This window comes from Pongo abelii, chromosome 11 (assembly GCF_028885655.2).
Source record: "Pongo abelii isolate AG06213 chromosome 11, NHGRI_mPonAbe1-v2.0_pri, whole genome shotgun sequence".
NCBI classification, from domain to species: Eukaryota; Metazoa; Chordata; class Mammalia; order Primates; family Hominidae; genus Pongo; species Pongo abelii.
Window position 1 is genome coordinate 34,677,048 of NC_071996.2, and position 26,676 is coordinate 34,703,723.

The 26,676-nt window shown below is 44.1% G+C and overlaps 1 protein-coding gene across 1 annotated transcript in view; it reads left to right on the forward strand.

The window, feature by feature from the left end:
• Positions 1 to 1,368: 1,368 nt before the first annotated feature.
• The window catches only part of GPR39 (G protein-coupled receptor 39), a 238,281-nt gene continuing 212,973 nt past the window's right edge, over positions 1,369 to 26,676 (forward strand). The window contains exon 1 of the mRNA XM_054549294.2: positions 1,369 to 3,228. Coding sequence (XP_054405269.2) covers positions 2,358 to 3,228 — 871 coding nt within the window. The 5' untranslated portion in view covers positions 1,369 to 2,357. The remainder of the gene's footprint in view (positions 3,229 to 26,676) is intronic.

A 26,676-nucleotide genomic window follows, 5' to 3' on the forward strand; every position in this document is an offset into this window, starting at 1 on the left:
CAATAGCTCCAGTGCAGACTGTGCAGAAAGTACAGTCCTGGCCGGGCGCAGTGGCTCACACCTGTAATCCCAGCACTTTGGGAAGCCGAGGTGGGCAGATCACCTGAGGTCAGGAGTTCAAGAGCAGCCTGGCCAACATGGTGAAACCCTGTCTCTACTAAAAATACAAAAAATTAGCCGGGTGTAGTGGCGCGCACCTGTAATCCCAGCTGCAGAGCGAAACTCCGTCCCCCCCCTCAAAAAAAAGTACAGTCCCATGTTTCTATGTATACCATTCAGGGTGAATTTCCTAAGCACCTACTGCATTCTCAGAATTAGGAGTACAAACTCAGGGGTCAGGCAGATCTGGATTAATTTCCAAGTCTGTCACTAACCATTTTTTAAAAATCATACATATTTAAGGTGTGCAGCATGATGTTTTGACATACAAAGTGAAATGATTACTACAGTCAAGGTGTATGTCACCTTCCATAGTGACCCCTTTTTGTGTGTGTTGCACCTAAAATGGACTCTTTCTGCAAATTTTCAATCTACATTGCAACATTATTAACTATTGTCCTGTGGCTGTATGATAAATCTGTAGACTTATTCATTTTGTCCTTTGACCTACATGTCCCCAATTGCTCTCCCTCCCAGACCTTGGTAACCACCTTTCTACTCTTTGTTTCTATGTATTTAACTTTATTTTATATTCCACATATGAGTAAGACCTTGCTCTCACTCACTCTTTTATGGCCTTGGGGAAGCATAGGTCCTCCAGACAGCAGAATTGCTTCGTCTTTAAAATGATTGCATCGGTGTGGCGATTGGGATAATTTAGAGATGTTTTCAGCACAGGGCCTGCGGGCTTGTGCTAGGCCCCTAGAATGTACAGATAAAGGGGATCCATGTTCTTCCTTCGAGGCAGAGGTTCTGACTTTGTTTGATTTTGCCACTCCCTGGCAAGGGGCATTTAGCAATGTCTGGAGACATTTGGCTGTCCCTAGGGATGTGTGTATGTAGGTGCTAAACATCCTAGAACGCATAAGCCAGCCTTCCTCCCCCTTCATTGCCCATTCCCTCTGACTGTGGAATTAAAAGACGAAAATGGGTCCATTCAAAGGAAAAGGTCATGATCCTTAATGCTGTTTTTACATGACGGCCTTGTCAGAGCCTTCAGCTCCTCCTGCTGTCTTCGACGTTCTAGGCACAGCTCCCTCCGGAGGGCATGCTTCCCACCTGGGGCTTGTTGGCGGAGTGCCATCCTCATCCATATACATGCCTCCAATTAAAAGACGTCCCGCTGCCGGGAAAGCGGCCTGCACCTTGGAGCGAAACTGAAAGGAGAGACCCGGGGTCTTCGCGTCCTCCGTGGGAAAGCGAGGCAGGGCCCTGCGCAGAACACCGGGAGGCTCTGTGGAAAGGCAGGGATTCTATGGTGGATCCTGCAAGCCTGCTTGGAGCCGACTTCCTGGAGCAGCAGCTGCAAGCAGCGCAGAGCCCAGCTGTCCTTGGCAAACACCCCACCGAGGAGGCCAGCGCTTGCTGGCTCCTCTGGGACGCCCCAGTCAAGCCACCCCCAAACGGGCCGTGACCTCGCCTTTGAAGGTGGCCCCCAAGGCAGCGGTGGACGTGGGGGCAGGGCGGGAGAGGGGAAGTTTGTCTTTCTCCCAGCTCGGGAGGGTCGCCAGCTTCTCCGGGGCTGCACCTCCTTGGGACGCTCGTCGGGTTGGAGCGCCGCAGCTGGCTCTGCGGCTGCCGCCTGGGTGACGGAGAGTGGGGCGGGGGTGGGTCGCTGGTAGCTCGGGAGCCAAGATCTGATTTCAGAGACCGTGCCTATGTACTGAGTCAAACCCCGTCGCTGGGCTGGGTCTGCAGCCGGGCCGCTGAGCACAATCCGCTGTGGTTAATGATTAATCGCTGACCACCCCGCCTCCCGCAGCTCGGGAGAGGGTGCTCCGGAGGGTGGACCGGGGCCCTCAAGTGCCGGCAGCTGGAAAGGAAGAGGAGGGCTGCGAGGCGGAATGCGCCCTGGGCGAAGAGGGGCAGAGGCGGAGCGCCAGGTGCTGTGAGTCTCACTCCCAGCCAGCCAGGAGTTTAGAACGTTCTTCCTCCGCCCTCTCCTCGCCTCGCCCCCGCCACATACACTCCCAAACCCCAACACCCAGGCGCCTCCTGGGCCTCTCCTAGGTTGGGCTGCTCCAGGAAGTTTCTATGAAAGCACCTGAAATACTAAGTTACCTTCGCGAGGAGAACTCGAGTGAGATAAAATCGTGCACCCTCGCAGGTGAGTTTGCAGCCAAGAATTTTGGGCTCTGCTGGGAGGAGAAAGGGAAGTTGAGAAAGTCTTTGAACCTGGTAGCCTGGTGCTCTTTCTCATGGCTTCACCCAACCGCCCGGGCAGTGACTGCTCCCAAATCATTGATCACAGTCATGTCCCCGAGTTTGAGGTGGCCACCTGGATGAAAATCACCCTTATTCTGGTGTACCTGATCATCTTCGTGATGGGCCTTCTGGGGAACAGCGTCACCATTCGGGTCACCCAGGTGCTGCAGAAGAAAGGATACTTGCAGAAGGAGGTGACGGACCACATGGTGAGTTTGGCTTGCTCGGACATCTTGGTGTTCCTTATTGGCATGCCCATGGAGTTCTACAGCATCATCTGGAACCCCCTGACCACGTCTAGCTACACCCTGTCCTGCAAGCTGCACACTTTCCTCTTCGAGGCCTGCAGCTACGCTACGTTGCTGCATGTGCTGACCCTCAGCTTTGAGCGCTACATCGCCATCTGTCACCCCTTCAGGTACAAGGCTGTGTCGGGACCTTGCCAGGTGAAGCTGCTGATTGGCTTCGTCTGGGTCACCTCCGCCCTGGTGGCACTGCCCTTGCTGTTTGCCATGGGTACTGAGTACCCCCTGGTGAACGTGCCCAGCCACCGGGGTCTCATTTGCAACCGCTCCAGCACCCGCCACCACGAGCAGCCCGAGACCTCCAATATGTCCATCTGTACCAACCTCTCCAGCCGCTGGGCTGTGTTCCAGTCCAGCATCTTTGGCGCCTTCGTGGTCTACCTCGTGGTCTTGCTCTCCGTAGCCTTCATGTGCTGGAACATGATGCAGGTGCTCATGAAAAGCCAGAAGGGCACGCTGGCCGAGGGCACGCTGGCCGGGGGCGCGCGGCCGCCGCAGCTGAGGAAGTCAGAGAGCGAAGAGAGCAGGACCGCCAGGAGGCAGACCATCATCTTCCTGAGTGAGTCCCAGGTTGGGGGCAACGCGTGAGCAGCTTCCCAACCTTCCCCCACGACCCGTGCCACTGCCTGTGGCCCTCTCCAGGGGACGTCTTGCCCTAGAATTGCACACTTAAGTTCACTGAGGTGGAAGAGGCTTGTAGCAGAATGAGGGCATTGCTCTGGGTCTCTGGATGTTTTTTCTCTGTGTTTCCGGGATTCATGGTAGGTTATGGTGAAAAGGGCACAAGACCAGAACTCAGAAGGTCTGGGTGTATTCCAGAACATCACTGCTGTGACCTCTGGGAAGTCACAAAAAAAATCTTTGGTAAAATGGGGACAATAGTACTAGAGAATATGATGGACAAATTAGGTAATGCAGGACAGGTGAAAGTCCTTTGCAAAAGACCAAGTTCTGCAGAGATAAAGGGAACCGTCTTATCTAGCTCTTTTACCCGGGGAAGCCTTTCTTGTGCAATTAGATTTTGTTCTCATTTTTCTCCTCCTTTGGAGAAAGCAGGGTGTGCGCGACACACACACTCGGGCTGCTGTTTTATTCCTTGGAGCCTCTTCTACCCAATCTTAAGACATGGGAGCTCTCAGCACCCCCCAGGGCTTGGGTTTCTGCCACTGTGTGTCTGTTCCTTACCAGACCAGAGCAACCTGGCAGGACGGCCTGTTTATCTGATCCAGAAAATCTGGCTTCATGGATTCCTAGGATTTGAATAATCACCTCACAGACCCAATTCTTATGCTTGTTTTCTAAATTTTGTTGTGATACAAGTATTTAAAGTTGAGGCCTTGTCTATTTAAAAAGAGCCCACAAGTCTGTTGACCCCAGAGCCTTCAGAAGAGGGGCCTAGTGGCTGGGAGACAAGGCTTTAATGGAGACCCATGAAATGTGTGTGAGCAAAGGGTTCCAAAATATGTTTTTTAGCAGAAACAATGAAAAGGATGTATTGTGGCTGTGTGAGTATGAGTCAAGAAGGAATAGATATAACAAACATTTCCCTTCTTCCCTCTCCCCTGTGGCATCAGGAAAAGGAATAAATCATGGTGCTGTTTGTTTTGGTGTGGGCAACTGGGCAGCAGGTTCCAGGGACAGGAGGTAGACATGAGAGAGAGTTGGAAGGCACCTGGAGAATGATGGAAAGACCTGGGTCTTGCCTCAGACCAGCCCCTGGCTTAAAGTGTGTCATTAATTGTTAAAAGTTTAGGGTCTAATTTTAAACCCTCTTTATTTGATTTGAAATAATTGCCCTAATGAATTGCAAAGTACTCAGAGGCAGCCATGGATAAAGTGGATGATGCCCCTGCCTTGTGCCCCCAGGGAACTGGGCTTTGAGAGCTGTGGCAGGCGCTGTGGCAGGTGACCAGCTGACTTGACTTTACTCTGTGTCTGTGCAAAATGAGAATATTTGGATGCTACTCTGCGTTAGGGGCTGTGCCAGGTGACCAATATTTCCATCTTCTAGAGTAGGAATTTGAGACTTAGAGAAGACCTAGTTCAGAATCACCTCAGTGCAGCTCCAAGAGTCCCACTGTGCTTTTCGGGGCAGAGAAATGCATGTCTCTCTATGACTCTCACAGGCGTGTGGTGAAAGGAAAATGAAACAAGGCAGGACTTTGACAAGCACAGGTAAGCCTGGCGGTGTTGCTGCCTCTTAGGGCCAGCTTTTCTGGAACTTGGAGTAGGTAACATTATCTTGGGACTTGGGAAGGGTACCCAACTCAGTCTATCACCCACTGGGTGCTACTACTCAAATATTACAGAGAGGAATTGACATTGTATTTGCTTAAAGCTTGAATGTTTGTTGAAATACTAGTCTCCCTTCCTCCATAAATATTCCCTTAGGCATATCTTAAACTGTAAGCTGTAATTTATACTTTAGTGTGAGTTAATTTCCTTTTTTTTTTTTTTTTGATTGGAGGAGACTGGGAGACTGGGAGACTGGCATGAGTGGATAAGAATTAGGGGGTAGACAAGCATTAGCAAGTGGTCTTCAACTACCTCCCAGTCTAACTTAGGAATTAAGGCCGCCTTTGACCAAAGGGAAAATCATTGATTTATCATTACTCTCTGTTTGACCAGTCTCTGTGTTTCCTGTATTTCTCTGAGTAGAAGTCTGTTCTCCCCGCAGTGGGTGTTCCAAGTTAAAGCCAGTCTCCATTTGCAGCATAAAATCAGAATGCCACAGACTTTTATTTAGAGATGGATAGGACCTTGGAGATCATCAGATCCCATTAGTAATTGTCTGGAATGAGTTTGTTCTTGTTCTGCTCTCATTCTTTCCTTCTAGCTCTTTCCTTCTTTCTTATACCAACTGTATATTAATCACCCACTGTGTTCTCAGCATAAAGATTGTTGAATGGCAATCAGGTGCTCAATGTGCGATAATGTCCTGGGGGAATTTACTGTTTGTATTTAGCCCATTTTCTCTGCGGTAGGTTTTCAAAGCAGTTCTCGCAAATGTCCTCCTCTCCCAATGAATTTCAAAGAGCTTTTAAAAATAGGAACCTCACTAATTAACTCAAGTTAGGAAATAAATTAATGGAGTGAAGAGGAAGAAATCATGGCCTGCATTCATCAGATTAATACAATGCAATTTACTTTGTGAGTTTCATAAAACTTGTGCTTTGGGGCATTTTTAACCCAGAACAAATGAACATATAAATTGTTTACAAATCACTGAATTTAGTAATTTAGTTGTCTTTTTAGTATTTCACAGATGGATCAAATTAAAATAAATATTTGCTCATTTCAAACATATTTTAAATTTAATGTGAAATGTAAATGGCGACATATCACAAGTAGTTCTTGGAGCTCTTGAGGCAATAAAGAAAACAATTAAGACTGTTCCCCACTCGTTCTTAAAAATGCTAACTTCCGCACGACAGAAACAAAATTCATAAATCTACCCAAGATGAGGAAGCCCATGTAAAAAATATTAATTTTCCTTTCTTCATCTTTCACTATTGTACCTCAGTCTAGTCGATGTGCTGGGCTGGTGAATAAGGAAAACACGTTGGGAACTCTGGGAGAGAAAGAGAGGCTGGGATACCTACTAGCTCTCAAGCAATTTACAGGAGAACACAATAATGATGCAAAAGTGCACATTCCTGGAAACAGGAGTGTCTTGTCTTGCCTCTTGTCAGCCCAGTGACAAATCAGTACTAGACTTGGTTTCTGTTTCAAGGTTACAGCCAGTGTGGCATGGTAATATTTGTCCGATGTCAGAACAGAGGTTGCTGGTCTGGATTTCTGCCTCTTCTGGAGAAAAGGAACTGATAATTTGATTATCTGTCCTGTCCCTTCAATGATGAGGATGTGTAAAATGAGACTTCCTTTCAAGCAAGTCTTTCCCCAGACCTCCCATCTTCTCTTTCTGAAGTCTCCTTTGGAGTTGTTCTCAATGCAGATAGCATCCAGGTCTGTGGACACTTGTGTGTGTCTATTGCACACATGGCTTGCTATCAAGTGTCACCCACTCAAAGTGGAATGACAAAGTAATTTTAAAAAAACATAGTTTTAATTTGTATAATAACTTTCAAGTGATTGGGACTCAGTTACAACTACCTCCTAGAGAACTAGAGGGCAGTGATTGGCTTTCAACTATAGTTATGAAAAAAGATTTTTGCAGACAATCATGAGGTTATTAAATAAAACATCATAGAAGATTCATAACTCTAGAATAATTACACTCTTTTGCATTCTGATTTGCTCTCCTGAGTCAGAAGGAAAGGGAAGGAGTTGCATCTAGTGGCAGGGATTACACATCAACTTGGGTTGCTCATGTTGAATACAGACATTGTTCATCATGTGTATTTGGATGCAACAAAGGTTAAGATTTGCTGCTGTAACGAACTACTCTAAAAATAAGGTTGATATACATTTAGATATTTGTGGCATGGTTCAGGGAGAAGCAAAGAGAAGGAGCTCAGAATCACATCCTCTGGGTTTTTAGACCACAGAATTAGGTCAAACCAAGCAGGGTCAGGGAAGAATAAGAGAGAGAAGAGAGGGTAGAGGGGAATGAGATATTGACAGTGGGTCCTCTTTACCTGAGGACAATCACTACCTGAAAAGAACTCATAAAGTTGGTTCCCTTAAAGTGGGGTTGAAAACATGTGAAATGAGATCTCATTGGGACTTGAAAGTGAAAATTATGAAAAGAAATTTATTTGTATGTTACAAATATAAGTTATAGTTACAACTATATATTCTTGTAATGATTATTCAGAATGAATCTAATGTGGTTTGAGGGCACAATTTTTCTAACAAAACTATCTGATAACCTTTGTGTTTTATTTTCTTAGTAAGATTATAAAAAGGGCCTCTCTTCATTCTTTGCTGTTTAAATCACCCTCATGGAAGCACCTATCCTTGCATTATCCTTGTCAGTTTTCCCCATTCTTTCATAATTATCTGGTCTAATTCAAGCAAACCTTTACTTGTCAGTGGCTCAGCATTTGAATCATCTGTTTCTTCAGCTTCCTTTTCATTGACTTCATGAAATTCCGTACCCTGTGTGCAGGCCATAACCAAAAATATAATTAGTTTAAAAACCAGTCCCTATACTCTACTGTATATTTGGTATTACACAGAAGTGAATGCCTTGAAATGCTTTGAAAGTGCCCATAAGAATTTTTAGTAGTTGTTTTCTTCACTAGGTTAAATGCTTATCTTACAATCATGTTTTCATCATTAGTTTTCTTAGCAAAGGCTTTTTATTTGATATAAAAGGATATGTCAACACAGTCTTTGAGGGAAATACTATCAACATTAAATTAGTGACTTTTTTAATGTAAGATATTATTTTGACTCCAATGTTTCAATATTTCAGAAAGAAGTTTTGCCTCAAATATTCAGATTATCACCTCCATTCCCTTTTCCCTTTATTGATGTATATGTGGCTATAATAAACGGTATTTTATGTTTATTTTCCTATTTGTGATAGCTGTCATAAATTGCAAGTGTCCTGTGATCAGCCTGGCAGACAAATATAATAATGCTGCGTTATTTTTATAATCAGGCTGTCTCAAAGATTTCATTTCTGTGTTGGAGAGATGCATAGTTTCCGAGGAAGGGGAGATTGGAATCCCAGTCCCCATTCATTAGCAAGCCTGTTCATCTGTCAGCCTCCTGGGGGCTGCTGAAGTGTAATAAGAAAGAGAGGCCTCAGTTGCACAAAGCATTTGGCTTATTAGTGCTAAAACCATTCAGAATAAAAGCCATTTACGAGTTGAGACAGCGCAGTGGAAGAATATTGAATTGGGAGTCAATTCAATTGTACCCCTCTGGCTGTACAAGGCAAGGTCCACTGGTCCACCATTTGGAGGACACTGTCGACTCCTATCCGTTTTCCCTCTGCACACGTCCCCTGCCAGGCTGCAGCCCTGGGACCACTCAACTGACTCTCCACCTCTACTCTTGGCTATTTACTGAGCACTGGAGACAAGACTGGTCATCCTTTGTGCTGCACATTCTTGTGAATGAATGGTATTCAGCCTCACCTGGGCCCTGCCCTCTGGTGGACACCTTCCTTTGCAAGCACTTTCAAAGAGCTCTGCCTCCCATGCTACTCTTTCTACTTTGTTTCCAGCAAGCCTGCTCTCTGACTGAGGGTCCTTGACTAAGGTATCATCACTGGAAAAATCTCCATCTATTCTTGTCTGTGTCTGGGCTGTTCACACTGCAGCCACTGGGATCTTGTTGACACCCCCATCTCTGACCCCAGCAAAGTGAAGCCAGTCAGTGGTTTCCCATGGCTCTTATGTCAACCACAGACCAAAACTCTTGACATAAGCCCCTCATATCAGCTGCTTCTCCAACTCTATCAAGTGCCATTCTCCGCTTGTATTAATCCGCTCTGGCCAGGGTAACAATACGCCACAGACTGGATGCCTTGAATCATAGACATTTATCTTCCCACAGTTCTGGAAGCTAGGAGTCTGAGATCAAGGTGCAGCAGGGTTGGTTTCTTCTGAGGGCTTTCTCCTTGGGTTGCCTATCTCTTTTCCCTCTGCACACATCCCCTGCCAGGCTGCAGCCCTGGGACCACTCAACGGACTCTCCACCTCTACTCTTGGCTATTTACTGAGCACTGGAGACAAGATTGGTCATCCTTTCTGCTGCACATTTTTGCAGATGAATAGCTGTCTTCTCACTGTGTCCTGACCTGGCCTTCTCTGCACATGTGTTCTCCTGGTGTCTCTTCTTCTTCTTATAAGGATGCTGGTCTTATCAGATTAGGGCCCCACTCTTACAACTTTATTTTACCCGAATTACCTTCCAAAGGCCCAGTCTCCAAATACAATCACACCGGGGCTTAGGCCTTCAACATGTGAATCTGCAGGGGACACAGTTCAGTTTATAATACTTCTTAACTGCCTTATTCCACTGGCTCCCCTTCAAGTTCTTCAAATGACCATGACTGGCTCTCTTCCCCCATGCTGCGTGTGTATGGGTTGTTTCCTCTGCCTGGCATGCTTTTCTGTCTTACTCTACTCTCTACCTGCTCCCCACTTCCATCCCTTTCCCCAGGTTAATATCTTTCTCCTCTCTCAGATCTTCCCAGGGAAGCTGGCCCATCCTCCCTGACTTCATTAAATCTCCCACAAAACAAGACTTACCGTTGTCATTTTACATTTAATTGTGCAATTACTCGATTGATGTCTGTCTTCCTTCTAATTCCTTGTGGACAGGCGCATGCCCTAATTTCCCTCAACACTGTACCTCATTCCAGCATAGTGTCTAGACATAGCAGGTAATCAATGAATATTTGTTGACTGAACAAATGAATGAATGAGCCTCAGCTTGGAATTGAGAAGCGATGTTCTGTTTTCCTTTGGGTATGCATTTGTATAGAAGTTTATCATTCCTCAAAAGTGTTCTGGTTCATCTGAACCAAAGATGCTCTCTTTGAAAGGGTTATGATTCCTCTGAGGCCTCTGAAGTCAAGCCAACATGCAAAACACTTAAGATTTGCTTGCCCCTGAGCAAATGAACACTCTGTGCTAATCAGACCCTGAATGTTACCTTTAACCATGTATACCTGCCAGAAGTAACCATGAAATGAAAGTGACTAGGGTGGTGAATGGTCCTTGTTAAACTCTATTGAACAAGATGTTAAATGCAATGATACAACTCTAAACATTATTTCTTAGGAGGCTCTTTCACCACTTGTTAACAAGGGGTCCTCAAGGTAATGAAGATAAAGTGAGGGTGACATTTTGAAAATATTAAACCAATGTGTTTATATCTCCACCTTAAATTGCATCCACTTGCAGCCATCTCTCTCAAGAGTGAGCCACACTTATCACCCCAGGGAAGGAATAAGCAGCTACTGCCTGGGACAAAGGTATTGTGGATCCATCCTGGGTCCAGAGGATGGAATTCTTGACCTCTTTAGCTGGGCAATTATCTTAAAAGCCAGATTTTGTGAAGGATGAAAAAGGATTGCCTAACTTCATATCTCTTCCTTTAATGTATCATGAGCCCAGCCTAGTGGACTGGATCAGCCAGTTCCAGATGAAACCATAGCTAAGGGGTTTGGAATTTATCCTTGGAAGCCATTGCAGGGTTTTAAGAAGTTAAATAGCACAGTTGAATTTCTAGTGCTGCCCCTAGAGTGATAGCATTTGTTGCATTGCAATTTGGGTCAAAGTACAGGCCTGGCTGTGTTTATAGAATAAAAAAACAGACAACCCTTCACTGGAATACAGTTCAGGTAGAGCAGCTGACACTGGTGAGTTCTCCTTTCCATTAGGCAGACCTCTGGCCCTTGGTTTCTCCAGTCTTGCTGCTGCCACTGTCCTCCATGGCCGGACAGTGACTGCTTCCATTCAGCAACTCCCACTTTCCAAGCTCAGAGGCCCAAACTGCCCCCACGTTGCTCAGGCCCTGGTTAGGAGGTGGCCCTAGGGAGCTAAACTAGGTCACAGTAGCTCTCACCTGTCATCTCTATTGCTCAATGGTCTATTCGTTCTTCAACGACAATCTCCAGCTACGATCAACTCATATCTCCCATGAAAAATCTTCCTACCACTTACATTAGCATTCTGCATATGATATATCTCAATGCCTCCCACTTCTTCCATGAAGCCTTCTGGACTACGACCGCCTATACTGATCTTCCTATGCATGGTGAGCCATCTTAGATATTTCTTAGAAGGGGGCACAGATGATGTCTCTCGACTATATTGGAACTCTCTAAGATCAGGGACACTGCAATGTTATACATCTTCAACTTTCCTTACTGGGTTGGTGGCACAGTAGCCATGCACTGCTTGAGAGATTGATTGATTGAGGTTCTCTGACAGTGGCTGCTGCTCCTGAAATGGAGGAAAAGCACCCTCACTATGATCCTCAGGAAGCTCTCTTGGCTCTACCTTCCTTTCCTTCTTTCCCTGTGCAAGGCAGAATTCTGAAATGGCCTCCAAAATGCCTGGTCCCCAAGGTATACGTATCTTCTCCCAGTTATTCAATCAAACACTAATCTAGTGTTGCAAGGAAGGGAAGTAATTAAGTTCCCAAATGTGTTGACCTTAAAATAGGGAGATTTTCTGTGTGGATTTAACCAAGTCACATGAGCCTTTAAATCTGGGTCTAGAGGTCAGAGGCAGGAGAACTAAGACAGTCAAAGCATGAGCGGCATTTGACCAGGGAGAAATTCTCTGTTGCTGGCTTTGGAGATGGAGGGAGCTGGCAGAGAATGTAGGTAGGTTCTAGGAGCTGAGCACCAGCAAGAAAATGGGCCCTGAATAAGCTTAGAGGTAAAATTTCCCCCTAGAACTTCTGGAAAAGAACTCAGCCTGGCCTACATGTTGAGAACCCAGGCATACCTTGCCTGGATCTCTGATCTACAGAATTGTGTGCTAATAAATAGGTGTTATTTTAAGCCACTAAATTTTTGATAATTCACTATGTACCAATAGAAAACTAATGGATTCACTGAACTCTACTGAAAGGAGCTCCCAGGTAAACACATGTCCTACCTTAGTTATAACTTCCAAGACAGGTTCAATCTCCAGAAGCTTCTCTTTGAAAAGTCTCACCTTCCAAGAATTGCCTTTGGCCCAGCCATTCACAGATCCACCAACCACTTGTTGATCACCTGCTCAGTGCTCAGCGATCTGGAAGTTTACCAAGATCCAGGGCACCATGGAATGTTCACTGGACTTTTAGACTCTTGTTTGGAGAATTACAAAATTTGTGGGTTTGAGTCCCACTGGCTGGATTTTTAGAATGCTGATGCCTTGATAGTCAAAAAGGAAAATGGTATTGAATATAATTATCATCCTTTTGGTAGCTCTATTTCATCATAGCCTGGCACTTACTAGATGCTGCATAAAGGTTTGGTGAATAAGCTGATGCCTGGGCAGCTCTGCTGCTTTCCAGAGTCCTCCTCACCAGAAGGGAGATGCCTGTACCCCTCATCATTTGGCTTCAAATGGAAAAAGTGTGTCAGGGAGGAAGCCAACCCTGGTGCTGAAGCAAGTCTGAATAACAGAAATGTCTTGGGCTAACAGACTTTATCATTTTCTGATTTTAGAGCCTTTGCCGATTTAGAAACTTGACAAAAAGTCTTGTTTGTATTTACTGAGTGTAAGAGCCATTCCGGCAAGCAGAGTGTTTAACACTCAGGCCACTGCTTTGCACACCTCAAAGGTGGCTGGGTAGTTGGAGAGCAGTGGTGTTACTGGTATCTAACAGACAGATCGGGAGGCAAGGCTGCAGCATCAAAGTTGCCATTGTACTTGTTCAATGTCTAACTGTCCATGAAACTAACGGCATGCAGAAATGGGGGCAGGCCCAGCTGGGAGTGATGACGCTCATTAAACTTGCAGAGAGAAGCCACTCTCTTTCTTTAGTGAAGAGGAAAAAGATCAACTCTGCTTTAGAAATAAAACACTTTACACAGGGTGCTTGAGCCAGAGATGAAGTAATTTGAATATATATATACATATATATAATTTTTTTTTTTTTTTTTTTTTTGAGATGGAGTCTTGTTCCGTCGCCCAGGCTGGAGTGCAGTGGCGCGATCTCAGCTCACTGCAAGCTCTGCTTCCCGGGTTCATGCCATGCTCCTGCCTCAGCCCCTGAGTGGCTGAGACTACAGGCGCCTGCCACCGTGCCTGGCTGATTTTTTTTTTTATTTTTAGTAGAGATGCTGTTTCACCGTGTTAGCCAGGATGTCTCGATCTCCTGACCTCATGATCCACCCACCTCCCAAAGTGCTGGGATTACAGGCATGAGCCACTGCGCCTGGCCTGACTTTATATATTCTATTATATTTGGTTTTATATATTATATATGTTATATATTGTATGAGTATGTAATATAACATAATATCTTATACATATAATTCTTTGGAGACATATACTCAGCAGAAATAAAATTTCTGGCATATTTTTGGGTCTACTTTCTATATGCTGCCATTCTGAAAGATTAAATATCACATTGAAATGACAGCTACATCTTTTTGTTTTTTCAGTCACATTTGGAAGAGAAGGATGGGAAGGAGTCTCACTATGTTGCCTAGGCTGGAGTATAGTGGCTATTCACAGGCATGATCATAGTGCCCTGTGGCCTTGAACTCCTGGGCTCAAGCAATCTTTCTGCCTTAGCCTCTTAGTAGCTAGGACTACAGGTGTGCACTACCATACTTGGCTTTTAAGCTGTACTTCATATATATATATATATAAATTATATTTATAGTTAAATATATATATATTTAAAAGACAGCTGATGGGTTTTCACTGTTTTTCAAGTTCAAGTTTACCCTTGATGGGGTGACAAATGAGTCACCTTGGTGATTGAAGCTTGCTGTAGATATCCTCTAGAGAAGATGAAAAAAACTTCTGTAGGAACCAGCTGTTCTTCTTAGATCTCGGGTTTTCCTCGTTATTGAATCTCTCACAAGCTGACTTCCTCCAAGAAGCCTGCCTGGACTGGCTTTACACTTCTCTCATTATTCCAGCAGATCTTCACATTTCATTTGTTTGTTCATTCATCAAGTATTTATTAAACTTAAGTTGTGTTTAATATCATTTGTACCATAGAGATCAAAATGCTGGTTCCTCCTTTCAAGGAGCTTAATACTTGTCTCATTGGAACATCAAAGTATAAGGGCGGAGCCTTGTAGAAACCTAAAAGTACCACTTGATGCAGGGTCTGGGTTGTGGCTGTTTATGAAGTAAGCTAGTTCTAGTAAACGTTCTGCCAGAACTTTTAATAGACTGGCTAACTGGGCTTCACTCCAGAGATGTTGTTACAGTCTCAATATTCACAGTATGGTCCAGGGACCCGCAGCATCAGCATCACCTGGGAAATTGTAAAAGGCAGAGTATTGGGCCACACCCCTACCAGTTGAATTGTAATCTGCATCGTAAGCAGATCCCTGTAATACCTGTGTCCTAACATCAGGGTATGAGAAACACTGATCTACAACACTTGGGGATTCTTTAATGTCAATACTAAAAAAGGGTGAATTGGGAAGGACTAAACTCACTAGTTGTGATAAGAACTGTCAATCACTTGTTGTGTAGTTGTAACAGGTGGGAATTTGCTCCATGACACTTAGACATAAAAAAGTTGCATTATTTCTAAAAAGAAACTTAAATCTGGCTCCAAGCTCTCATTTGGAAGGTGGTGAAAATGTTAATCTTAGTAACATTGGGGGTCGGGGTTTCCCCTTTCTCATGTTGTGTCAAAATTCAAGGGGCTTATGAGATGCCCAGAAAATGAGGCATTGGGTCCGTTGTTCAAAGTTCTTCCTATTGCCCATTCTGCTCTATGATTCTGCTGCCAGGGCTGACCAGAGCACTAGGGCCAGCCAGCCAAAGGGCCAGCCTTTATATTTTATCTTCAATCCTCATAGTATCATTAGCATGAGGGTATCGTTATCCTCACTTTGCAGAACTGCCTGAGGTCATCAAACATTGAGATTGGAGCTGGGATCTGGCATGTTTTGCAGTCCACGTTCTTTCCCCGAGCAGAGGGTGAGTCTCTCAAAAGAAAACACTCTGTAGTCTCTCAAAAGAGAATACTCTCCAGTGGGGGAACTTGTTTTGGATGGTCAGTGTTGGGGAGGCAAGAAATTATGATGCCAAGTCTGGCGGATGTTTATCTTGCTTTTAGGCTACCCAGCAGCTTTTGGCTGCTTTTAATGTTTGGGAAATTTCCATCTTTTTGAGTCCTGCTTCCTCAAGATAGTGGTCAGAAACTTGCTTTCCCAGCATCCCTTGCAGCCAGAGTGCAGCATGTGGCCTGGGCTGCGCCAGTCACGTGCACTGGCATGAGAGTCTCATTTGGAAGAGAAGGATGGGAAAGAGCAGTAGCCACATGGACTCTCTTTGGGGTTAAAGCCAGTGTGTGACAAATGGAGTTAAAAGAGTGTAAAGGAGCCTTTAGAGAAAGCAAAGACAGAAAAGCTAAGGACAGCATCCTAAGCCAGATGTTTGCAGCACCTCTACATTGGTCCATTCTGGTGGGATAACCTTATGTGATTCTCTGGCCCTCCTAGGGATTATGTGAAATAACCAATAGCGTCATTTCTGGATGAAACTGGAATGGGCTCTGCTGTTTGTCCTAAGAACTCTGCATGTCCAGAAAGTAGGTAATAGAATGATTGGACTGGAGCTGGAGTAGGGAAATCTAGAAGGTAGCAGTGATGAATTTAGACTGAAAAGTAGACTGAGTTAAATATAGAGGAAGTTGATAGCTAGGCTGATGGATTCAGACTATGTATTGGAGGCCATGGGAGCCATGGAAAGCTTTTGAGAAGAGGAGTGGCAGGAAGGAGTGCAAAAAGACTGATGTGGCCAAGATGTGTGTTGCTGGCAGAGAGAGACAGTGTGAGGGGCACAGGTGTGGAAGCGATCATGGGTTCTGATGATGGTTTGTGGTTAGGTTTTGCCGTGAAGGGGTGGTAGTTATCAACCCTGCTAAACATTACAATCACCTGTGGAACTATTAACAATGCCCTATTCCAGTCTATTTATATCGAAACCTTTGTGGGTGGAGCCCTGGACATTGGCATTATTTAAGCCGCAGGTGACTCCAATGTGTAGCCAGGGTTGAGAGTGGGAGAAGAAGGAGCTGGAAAGGCAGGCTGGGGGTGGCTGGGGAGACCTTGACTTTAGTAACTGTGCCAAGGTTCTTTGACTAGAGGCCACCAAACCGGATTCTTCTTATTTAACAAGTAGGAAGGAATTTATTGGAAGTATGGGAGGTAGCTCACTGAGTCAAAGGAAAGGCTAAAGAACCAGATTGATCAGGGACCTAGGGAGTAGAAATTCATGGACCACCAGCTTGGGCTCCACCATCAAGAAGGTATCAGCTTCAGGCATCATCCCATTTTTGTTGCTACTCCATCCAGGTATAAGAACCTTGTTGGACTGGCTAGGGCTGCTCATCCAGCCCCTGTGAGGCTGAGATGAGGGCAGGTGATGGACAGTGCCGTCAAGACTGCATGCAGTGAGAGGCGTGGTCCCCAAAGGAGACCCATGTTCTACCTAGGAGAGCGGGTTACAGAGCCAGGGAGCAGAAACAACAGACACCCCCTGCGGGGACTTTAGTAAGCTTAGTGACATGCTCTGACATTGTTGAGTTCCTTCTTTGTTCCATGCAGACTTTCCCCCAGACTCTATTCTCTGTTATATCCCCGCACTTCCCCTTCCCCCTGGCTGAGTCCTGGGTGATATTTCACAGGGATCTGGTCATCTTAGTGCATGAGCAGTTTAGAGGGGTGGGGAGGAGGGGTCAGGAGCAGAGCCTCCTGCTTCTGAAATGCTGCTTCCAGAAGCTGGTTAGTGCCAAATCCCCGGGGCATGTCTCCTGCCTTGTAAGCTGACTCACTCACTCACCTAGGTCACTCACTGACCAAGTATCAGGTTGTGGCTTCTCATTACCATGAAATCAGGTTGTATTTGAACCTTGGCCTGGAAAACAAAGATCTCTGGCTGTGCTTCAGCATCAGATGCAACACCTATTTCTAGAATTGGGCATTTTCTAGTTATGTCTTAATATGATATTGGCCTTAAGCCAGGACTCCTTGTTTCAGATGTAAGATCCTACCTTTGATGTCAAGGATATTGACCATGGAAAATAGGAAACATATGAGTTGCATTCATTGCCTTCTGGAAATCTAAAAAGTTATTTAAGAAAGAAAAACTAGTAAAATTTATTAAAGGTTTTGTTCATAAAATGTTTTAGTTTCACACTGGAATGCTGATTGATCTTGATTTTGATGTCAGTCACATTCTGTCTCTAGGGCAGTTACTGTTTTCTCTCCCTGCAAGTTGAGAGGCCAGGAGGCTGCTCTCCAAGGCAGCTTCTCAGAGTCTTCACTTTTCTTGGTGATGTTTTTTTGAATGAGAGTCACCATGCGCCAGGTGAGCCTTCCCTGTGGAACTTGGCAGTGAGCTGTGTGCATTAAGAATATGTGGAGGGAGTGTGGTATGTGTGGACTTCACATTTAGTGGGCAGGGCCTAAGTATGTGACTACAGTATCTTAAGTGGTGGGAATGATGGCAAATGGGGAGTATATTAGTTTCCTGTGGCTGCTGTAACAAATTACTTGATGGCTTAAAACAGTAGACATTTATTTTCTCACAGTTCTGGAGGCCAGAAGTCCAAAATAAGTTTCTCTGGGCCAAAATCAAGGTGTCAGCAGGACCTTAGAGCTTAGGCTTTAGGAGAGAATTCGCTCCTTCACCCTTCCAGTTGCTGGTGACTGCTGGTGTTCCTTGGCTTGTGGTTGTGTTACCCCAGTCTCCAAGGCCAACGTCTTCAAATTTCTCCCTGCTCTGTCTTCAAGTCATCTTGTTTATCTTGCTCCATTTGGGCTGCTATATCGAAATACCATGAACTGGGTGGTTTGTAAGCAACAGACATTATTTTCTCAGGGTTCTAGAGGCTGGGAAGTCCAAGATCAAGGTATTAGCAGATTTGGTGTCTGGTGATGGCCTGCTTTCAGGTTGCAGACTGCTGACTTCTTGCTGTGTCCTCACATGGTGGAAGGGGAAAGGCCGCTCTCTGGGACCTCATTTATAAGGACACAAACCCCATGAGGGCTGTACTATCATGATGCAATCACTTCCCAAAGGCCACACCTAATACCATCACATTGGTGACTAGGTTTCCAACATACAAATTTGAAGGACACAAAAATTCAGACCATAGCATCCTCTGTGTGTGTCAAATCTCCCTCTGCCTCCCTCTTCTGAGAATGCATCTGATGAAATCTAGGGCTTACTCTGGTAATGTAGGATAATCTCTCTACCTCAAGATCCTTCGCTTAATCACATCTGCCAAGATTCTTTTTCTTATAAAGTGACATTTACTGTATCCAGAGATTAGGACCTGATATTCTTGGAGGATATTTTTCAGCCTACTGCAGGGAGCAAAGGGATACCAGAAAGTACAAAAATTTAATGTGGTACGTGAGCATAGTCTTCCCACCTACAGAGAGACACTGTGCTGTGCATAGGTATATGTCCCAATCTCCTTTCCATCACCTACTAGTGTGTGTGACTTGGCAAATTACTCAGGACCTCAGTTTTATCATCTCTGCATTAGACATAAACTGGCCTAAGGTTGATTTGAGCATGCAGTGAGAAGTATATGGAGACCTCCTGCGCAGTGCCTAGCATATGGTAGGTCGTCATTGAAAACTACATTTGACCCTTGAACAACATGGATTTGATCTACTTGGGTCTTCTTATACATGATTTTTTTCCAATAAATGTATTATAGTACTTTTTGGAGATTTGTGACAATTTGAACAAACAAATGGTAAAGCTTAGAAGTAGAAAAAAAAGTTAAGAAAAAGATATGTCATGAATGCATAAAATATGTGTAGATTCTTGTCTATTTTATTATTTACTATCATAAAATATACACAAATCTTTTATAAAACCTTAAAATTTATCAAAACTTACATACACACAAATACAGATTGTACATGGTGCCATTTGCAGTTGAGAGAAATATAAACAAATGTAAACATGCAGTATTAAATCATAACTGCATAAAAATTAGCTACAATAATTTTTTGTAGCTACCTCCTGTTGCTATGTAGGTAAGCTTAAGTGTTCCTAGTGTCCACTTGCAACTCTGTGTGACGCTAATCATCTCAGCGTGAGCAGTTTGTCTCTCCAGTAAAATACTGCAGTAAAAAAGTGATCTCGTGGGTTTCTCACATAAGTTTCATCATGTTTAGTGCAAATACCATAAACCTTGACTAACATCATGGGACTCATACGCAGTGCCACTAGTGGTGCTGGAAGTGCTCCCAAGAAGTAAAGTCATGATATCACAAGAAAAAGCTGAATTTTGACATATACTGTACATTGAAGTCTGCAACTGCAGTAGCCCTCCATTTCAAGATAAATGACTCCAGTGTAAGGACCATTAAAAAAAAAAAAAAAAAAGGAAATGCATGAAGCCGTCACTTGCAAGAAGTATTTTGCAAAAAGTGTGAGGTTGTCATGCCTGCTGTTACTACAGCTATGCCAGCAGGCATGACAACCTCACACTTTTTGCAAAATAGTTTTTCATATTGTATTGGAAATGCAGCTTTTATGTTAGTGCAGGATTGCTATTAGAAATAGCGATTGCTATAGACTCTAATACGATTCAAGAAAAAGCAGTCATTATATGACAACTTAAAGCAAAATGAAGGTGAAGGGCCTAAAGCTGGAGACTTTAATGTCAGCAAAGGATGGTTTAATAATTTTATAAAGACATTTGGCTTAAGAAATGACAAGATAACACGAGAAGCAGCTTCTGATGATCAAGAGGCAGCAGATGAGTTCCTGTACACCCTTAAGAAAATCATTGAGGTGAAAGGATATCTGCCTGGAGAGGTATTTAGTGCAGATGAGAGTACCCTATTCTGAAAAAAAATGCTATGAAGGACATTTATTAGTAAGAAAGAGAAGTGAGCATCAAGATTTAAGGCAAGAACTCTACTGTTTTGTTCAAATGCTGTTGGGTTTATAATCAGGACCTCCTTTATTTATAAAGCTGCTAACTCCTGAGTCTTGAAGGGAAAAGATAAACACCAGTTGCTAAGTCTTTTGGTTGTACAGCAAGAAGGCCTGGACAATAAGAACACTTTTTCTGGATTGGTTATATTGATGCTTTGTCCTTGAAGTCAGGAAGTACCTTACCAGTAGGAACTGCCTTTTAAAATTCTTTTAATATTGGATAGTGCCCTTGGCCACTCAGAACCCCATGAGGTCAACACTGAAGGTGTTGAAGTGGTCTACTTGCCCCCAAACAGAATATCTCTAATTCAGCCTCTAGATTGGGGTCATAAAGACCTTTAAGTTTCATTACACATGGTACTCTATGGAAAGGATTGTCAGCATTATGGAAGAAAACCCCAAGTCTGGAAGGATAACACTATTGAAGATGCCATCATCGTTACAGAAAAAGTCATGAAAGCCACCAAGCCCAAAACAATAAATTCCTGGTGGAGAAAACTGTCCAGATGTGCATGACTTCACAGGATTTACAATAGAGCTGATTCAGAAAATTATAAAAGAGATTGTGGATATGGCAAAAAATAAGGTGGGGGTGAAGGGTTTCAAGATGTGGGTCTTAGAGACATACAAGAGCTAAGACACCACACCAGAGGAAATAACAGAAGATGACTTGATGGAGATGAGTGCTTCCAAATCAACACCAGATGACGAGGAAGACGACATAAAAGAAGCGGTGCCAGAAACAAATGGACAATATTAGACAATCTGGCCAAAGCTTCTAATTATTTGAGACTCTTTTTGGCTGCTTTTACTACATGGATCATTCTATGATACAGACACTGAAAGTAAAGCAAACGGTGAAAGAAGGGCTGGTACCATATGGAAACATCTTTAGAGAAATACAAAGGCAAAAAAGACAAATTATGGTGTATTTCTGTAAAGTTGTTCCAAGTGTGCCTGCCTTTTCTGCTCTGCACACACCTCCTTCACCCCTTCTGCCTCTGCCACCCCTGAGACAGCAAAACCAACCCCTCCTTCATCGTTCTCCTTAGCCTATTCAACATGAAGATGATGAGGATTAAGACCTTTATGATGATCCACTTTCACTTAGTAAACAGAAATATACTTTCTCTTCCCTATGATTGTCTTAACTTTCTCTAGCTCAGTTTATGGTATGTATACAATACATATAACATACAAATATGTGTTAATCAACTGTTTGTTATTGGTAAGGCTTCCAGTCAACAGTAGGTAATTAGTTAAGTCTTTGGGGAGTCAAAGGTTACATACAGATTTTTGACTGTGCAGGGAAGGGTGTGTTAGACCCTGAATGCCTGCACTGTTCAAGGGTCAACTGTAGTTGCCTATAGTGACTTTGTGATATTACAGAAAGAATTTTGGTTGAGGACTCAAGAGAACTTGGTTCTGGTCATTGCCGGGCCACAAACTTGTATCATTTTGAGCAAATCTCCACATATTTTCTCGTGTAAAGCTTGAAGTGGGTAAACTTGAGGAGTTTGTCTCAAAAGTTCCCGTAGACATAAGACATGAAGGGGATATGGGTTCCAGACTTAAGCACTCCAAGGAATAGAAAGAGTGTGAAGATTCCTTTACATTGTAAAGATGCATGGACATTCGCTTTTCATTCCATTATATGTTCACGTCTGATACAATAGAAAAATGTTTTAAGTTCGTTTTCAGAAAGCGAAAGTGTCAGCCCAGGAAAGGCAATTCCTGATGGCTATAAGGAGCCTCTGAAAGACTCTCAGGTGGCCCCAGCTGTGTGCTCATTCCAGAGAGTTTTAGGCCCTGAGGCCCCCCGAGTCCCTATGCTTTTGAAATTGTTTGCCTTTGACCTTTATCCTGTGAGAAGTTACTGGAAGAGCAAGAGCAGCTCCAGGCCCTGGCAGCCCATTCTAGGCGGGAGCTTTTGACAAATTACCACGTTGATGCTTTCTTCATGCACCTGTAAGGCCAAGGCATTATTGGCCGAGGCAATCGATATATCAAAATGAATTTTTGGAAGAGTGTCATCAAGCTCAGCTTTATTTCCAAAAACACAAAAAACTCTGCTCTGGGGAGGGAAAGATGACTTTCACTGTGAAGTAAACAGTTGATTGTTTAGACATTACTTATGTCATGCTAGTCCATCTGAGATGTAGGCACCATGGTAACCAATTGTCCCCAGAATTCACATTTTTGAGGCCCATTAAAACTCGAGGCTGCTGGAGTCATGTTCTCTGCATTTTGCCAATTTTAATAATAATAATGAGAACATTAAAATGACATTTGGAATTTATATCGCACTTGTCTGTGAGGCGCTGTCAGCACTTTACAATGTATCATCCATCCTCATCACAGAGATGGGAAATATTGGAGGCAGGTAGTATTTGTGATTATATTCAGCTTAGTAAAAGCCCCCCCGCCCCCCCACCCGGCTCGAAGGAATTTCAGTGATGTGGCATAGTGCTTGCCACCTTGTGGGGACAGAAGGGGCTGGTGCTGTCTTGGTGCTTCTGCTTGGTCCATCTCTCTCTGCCTCAGTTTCCATCAATCAAATCAGGTAACAGCAGCCTGTCTCCTCATCCTGCAGCATGGTTATGTGGATTGTTGTATTAATCATATTAACTAATGTTTTAAAAAATTTACTTGCTATGTGCCAGGTGTTCTAGGAGCTTTTTGTATACTCATTCATTTAATTATCCCAAGGACCTATGAGGCAGGTGCAGTTAATTATCCTGTTTTAGAGATAAGCAAATTGAAACACAGAGAGTTTAAGGAACTTGCCTAAGGTAACATAGCAATTAAGAACCTGAGGTGTATTTGACCCAGGCAGGTTGGCTACAGAGCTTGCAGTATTAACCACTGTGTTAGAGTTGCTTAAACTTTGATATTGCAAGACAATACACACACATGCACACGTGCACACACCTGCACAGGAAGAGAAAACAGAAGTTTCACTGAACGATATTCACCCATCCTTGCCTTTGAATGTGAAGTGCATTTTGATCTTTTCTCTTCTATTCATTTCATTAATGAAAATGCCAATCTGAAGCCAGTAAATTGAGTTTATGATCATGAGTAAGTCTGACATACATTTTGAAAGCCTTAGCACTACACTATACTCCTTTGTAGATGCTCCGGGGGAAGCATTTGAGAAGAGACATGCAGAGAGTGTGTGTCATTGGCTGGGGAGGGTCGTGGAGACCAGAATGTGTCAAGTGTAGGCCCTGACTCTGCTCCCACGGTGCTACCTCCTGAGGCAGCTGTTCCATGTCATGTCTGGGCCTGTGGGTTGGGAGGCAGAGGCTGCCCCACTCTCCTCTTCTGCGTTGCATTGTAATAGTCTTTGGGGGTCTTCTCAGCCAGCCTCCATGGGCTTCAGCTCTGAGTTAACCCCAGGTATTTACTGAATAGACATTATGTACTGGGCCTCGTAGGTATCCAGCTCTGACTAGGAGGCTACAGAGAGGCATAAGACATGTTCCTTGACTGCAAGGAAATTGCAAGACACCAGGGAAGAAAGGCTGACATGTCAAGGGAGAATTAGGGGCAGGCCCCCCAGTGCTGTATGTAGGGAGCATAGATTTTGGCGCTAGATGGCTCCTCCTAGTAATGTGACCTTGGGCAACATACTTGACCTCTGAGAGCCTAACTCTGGGGCTGCACTTGTAGCCTGAGCGATATTATCCTGGCTAGTGAAACTGTTTGGTGAACCATGAAGTGTAACTAAGAGGTTAGTATTAGAGGTCATGTTGTCATAACAGTATTGCCAAGAGTCTGGCAACAACCATAAACATTGGGTTTCAGGGAAGGGATGGAGTGTTGCAGTAATCTTGGAAGCCTTCCTGGAGGAGGCAGCATTTAATCTGAAGCAGGTGTTTTCAGTTCCTGACTGGATGGATCATGGGTCACTTAGAGATGGAAACAGATATGCAAGGTCCAACCATTCATGTAGAAACCATGCTTATATATAATTAAGTCATAGCTCTGACTTCAATAGGAGGATCCTGAGTGCTTTCATAAGTTGTTGGGGTTTGGTTGTTGTTGTTTTTAGAGACGGGATCTTGCTATGTTGCCCAGGCTGGCCTTGAACTCCTGGGTTCAAGTGATCCTGTCTTAGCTTCCCAAGTAGCTGGGACTGCAGGCTCAAGTCAATCAGTACACTGCTTTCCCAAGTTTGACGTGCCCTGCTGGCTTGAGGTCACTGGCAGACAATCACTTGATTCCCTTAGGTCAGGGGTTAGCAAATTTCATATGGGCAAGCCCTGTTTCTATGTAGCTCATGATACCTGTAATGTCAGCAAGCTCTTTTTTTTTTTTTTTTTTTTTTTACATTTTTTTGAGTGTTGTAGAAAAAAAAAAATGCGACAGTACTATGTGGTCCCATACAACCTAAAATATTTACTATTTGGCCCTTTAAAGAAAAAAATTTACCAACTGGTGCCTTAAGTCTCAAAGTATACAATCCTTGTTTCAAGTTGAAGGTCTTGCTTAGTTCGGCATCATCCTTTAGTCATTCTCCAGGCCCTTCTGTCATAGCCTGAGGGTACACAGGGCCCAAGCCCTGGAGAGAAGGGGGAAGTAGGCCTCCATTACTCATTTCCTGGTTCCCATGGCTGTCGGAATTCCCCTGCTCTGCCATGGCAGCACATTAATATGTAGCAGCGAGCATGTGTATGTTTAATTCTGATGACATGTGGCGCATAAGTGATTAGTGGCAAATGCCAAAATGCTAGGCTGGAGCCCTGATGCTATTCATAATAACATTCATAAGAGTATTCCCTCAGGATGCAGCTTTCTGTTTCTCCAACATAAATAGCTTGGGAGGCCAAATCACAGACACGATTTCTCTTCATGCTCCACCTGGCCATTTGTAACAAGCATTAGATGTGAAAATTGATTTAAATCAGCAGTTAAACTCGGAAAATCACAATAGTGTCAAGCCCATTGTTTATTGTAAAAATCAAGAGAAAACCAAAGGGTGAGCAACTACTTCTTTATTTTATTTTTTTTGTGGTAACAGTGTCTTGATGACAGGCTAATGTGCAGCTCAAAATAAAGGTACCATGGGTAGAAATAACCTTTCAAACATCACTGAGGCAATATGCCAAGAGGCGCTTGGTAAATGGCTGTGAAGGAGGACAGATTATCCTGTTGAAAGGCTGCTGAGACGTGGCTCCACTTGACAGTGGTGGGACTTTTGTCACAGGAAAATTAGATGCCTTTGGTTAGGTCTGAGATTGTTCTTATATTTTCCATATAGCAAAAAGCTACCACTCAGAAAGAAAACAGAGAGTTGAAGGAGTACCCTGATTGAATGCCTTCCAGAAAAAGGATCGTTTTGAGAGAAACACTTTAATTTGCTTCAGATGATTCTGTGGGGGCTTATTGCTGAAGTGGTTCCATTTCAACACAGGTTTAGCTGGCTCTGAAGAGAGAAGTGATTTTTAAAAATCTTAGGGAATACAAAGTCTTTATCCATTAACCTGAGTCACCAACCAGATTTCACAAGGCAGCCTAGGAGCTAGTGGTGGCCAGGATACGTTTTGTTTGTCTGGCTCAGTGTTTGCTGCTTGTTTTTTAAAGAATTTGAACACCACTGGACGGCTTGTGCTGTCTCCAGTTCCTCACAGCATGCCCACTTCTTATGGGGCTGCTCCAGGCTGCCTCCCATATTTGTCTACAAAGGGATTGGAGTCCAAGGTGCATCGTTACAGCTTGTGGGTTCCATCGAAACATGACACCTACTTATCCTCATCCTACTTTGTATCTTGTGACCACAGAACCCTCCTAACAGGTTTGTGGATTGTAGGTGACTCCCTGAAGTTCAGCCCTACTTCTAGAGAAATATTACAGAGTCCCCCTGTGCTGATGGTAGGTCACGGACCCTAGCCATTTCCAAAGGACAGAGTCCTTTTCTTGCTAGTGCCCCCACTGATAGAAATGTTGAACAAAGGGCCAGTGGCCATTTTCTAGCAGTGGTTAATTGCAGCGAGTTCTACTGTGGCAGAAAGGTTTGAAAACCATCTCTCGCCTGCCCTCACAATAACCTGAATTGTGGTTCTTGGTTAGACTAGGGCAAAGGGGTGGTGACATGAGAACACGAACCCTGGAGCTGGACTGCTGGGTTCCAATCCCAGTTCCCTTTTTGCTCCTTCCTAGGGGTGTGAACTGAGATGCAGGGGCAGCTTTTTAGTGGAAGGAGGTGTAAGCTGGGTGATAGATTGATGCAGGAAAGAGGAAGAACAATTGGAAATGGCTTTGACATTAGTCTGAATTCCAGAAGTGGGCAAGTAAATACTAACCTGGTGCTTGGATTAATGAGAGGGTGGAAATGGAAAGAGATCCACTCGTTAACAAAGCTTAACAACCACTGACATCAGGGTCAGTGTGGAAGGAAGGAACTCATGGCGTGCTCAGCCAAAGTACTTTAGAGAATGTCCTAATTTGAAACTTTTTCAGTCACTGAGATT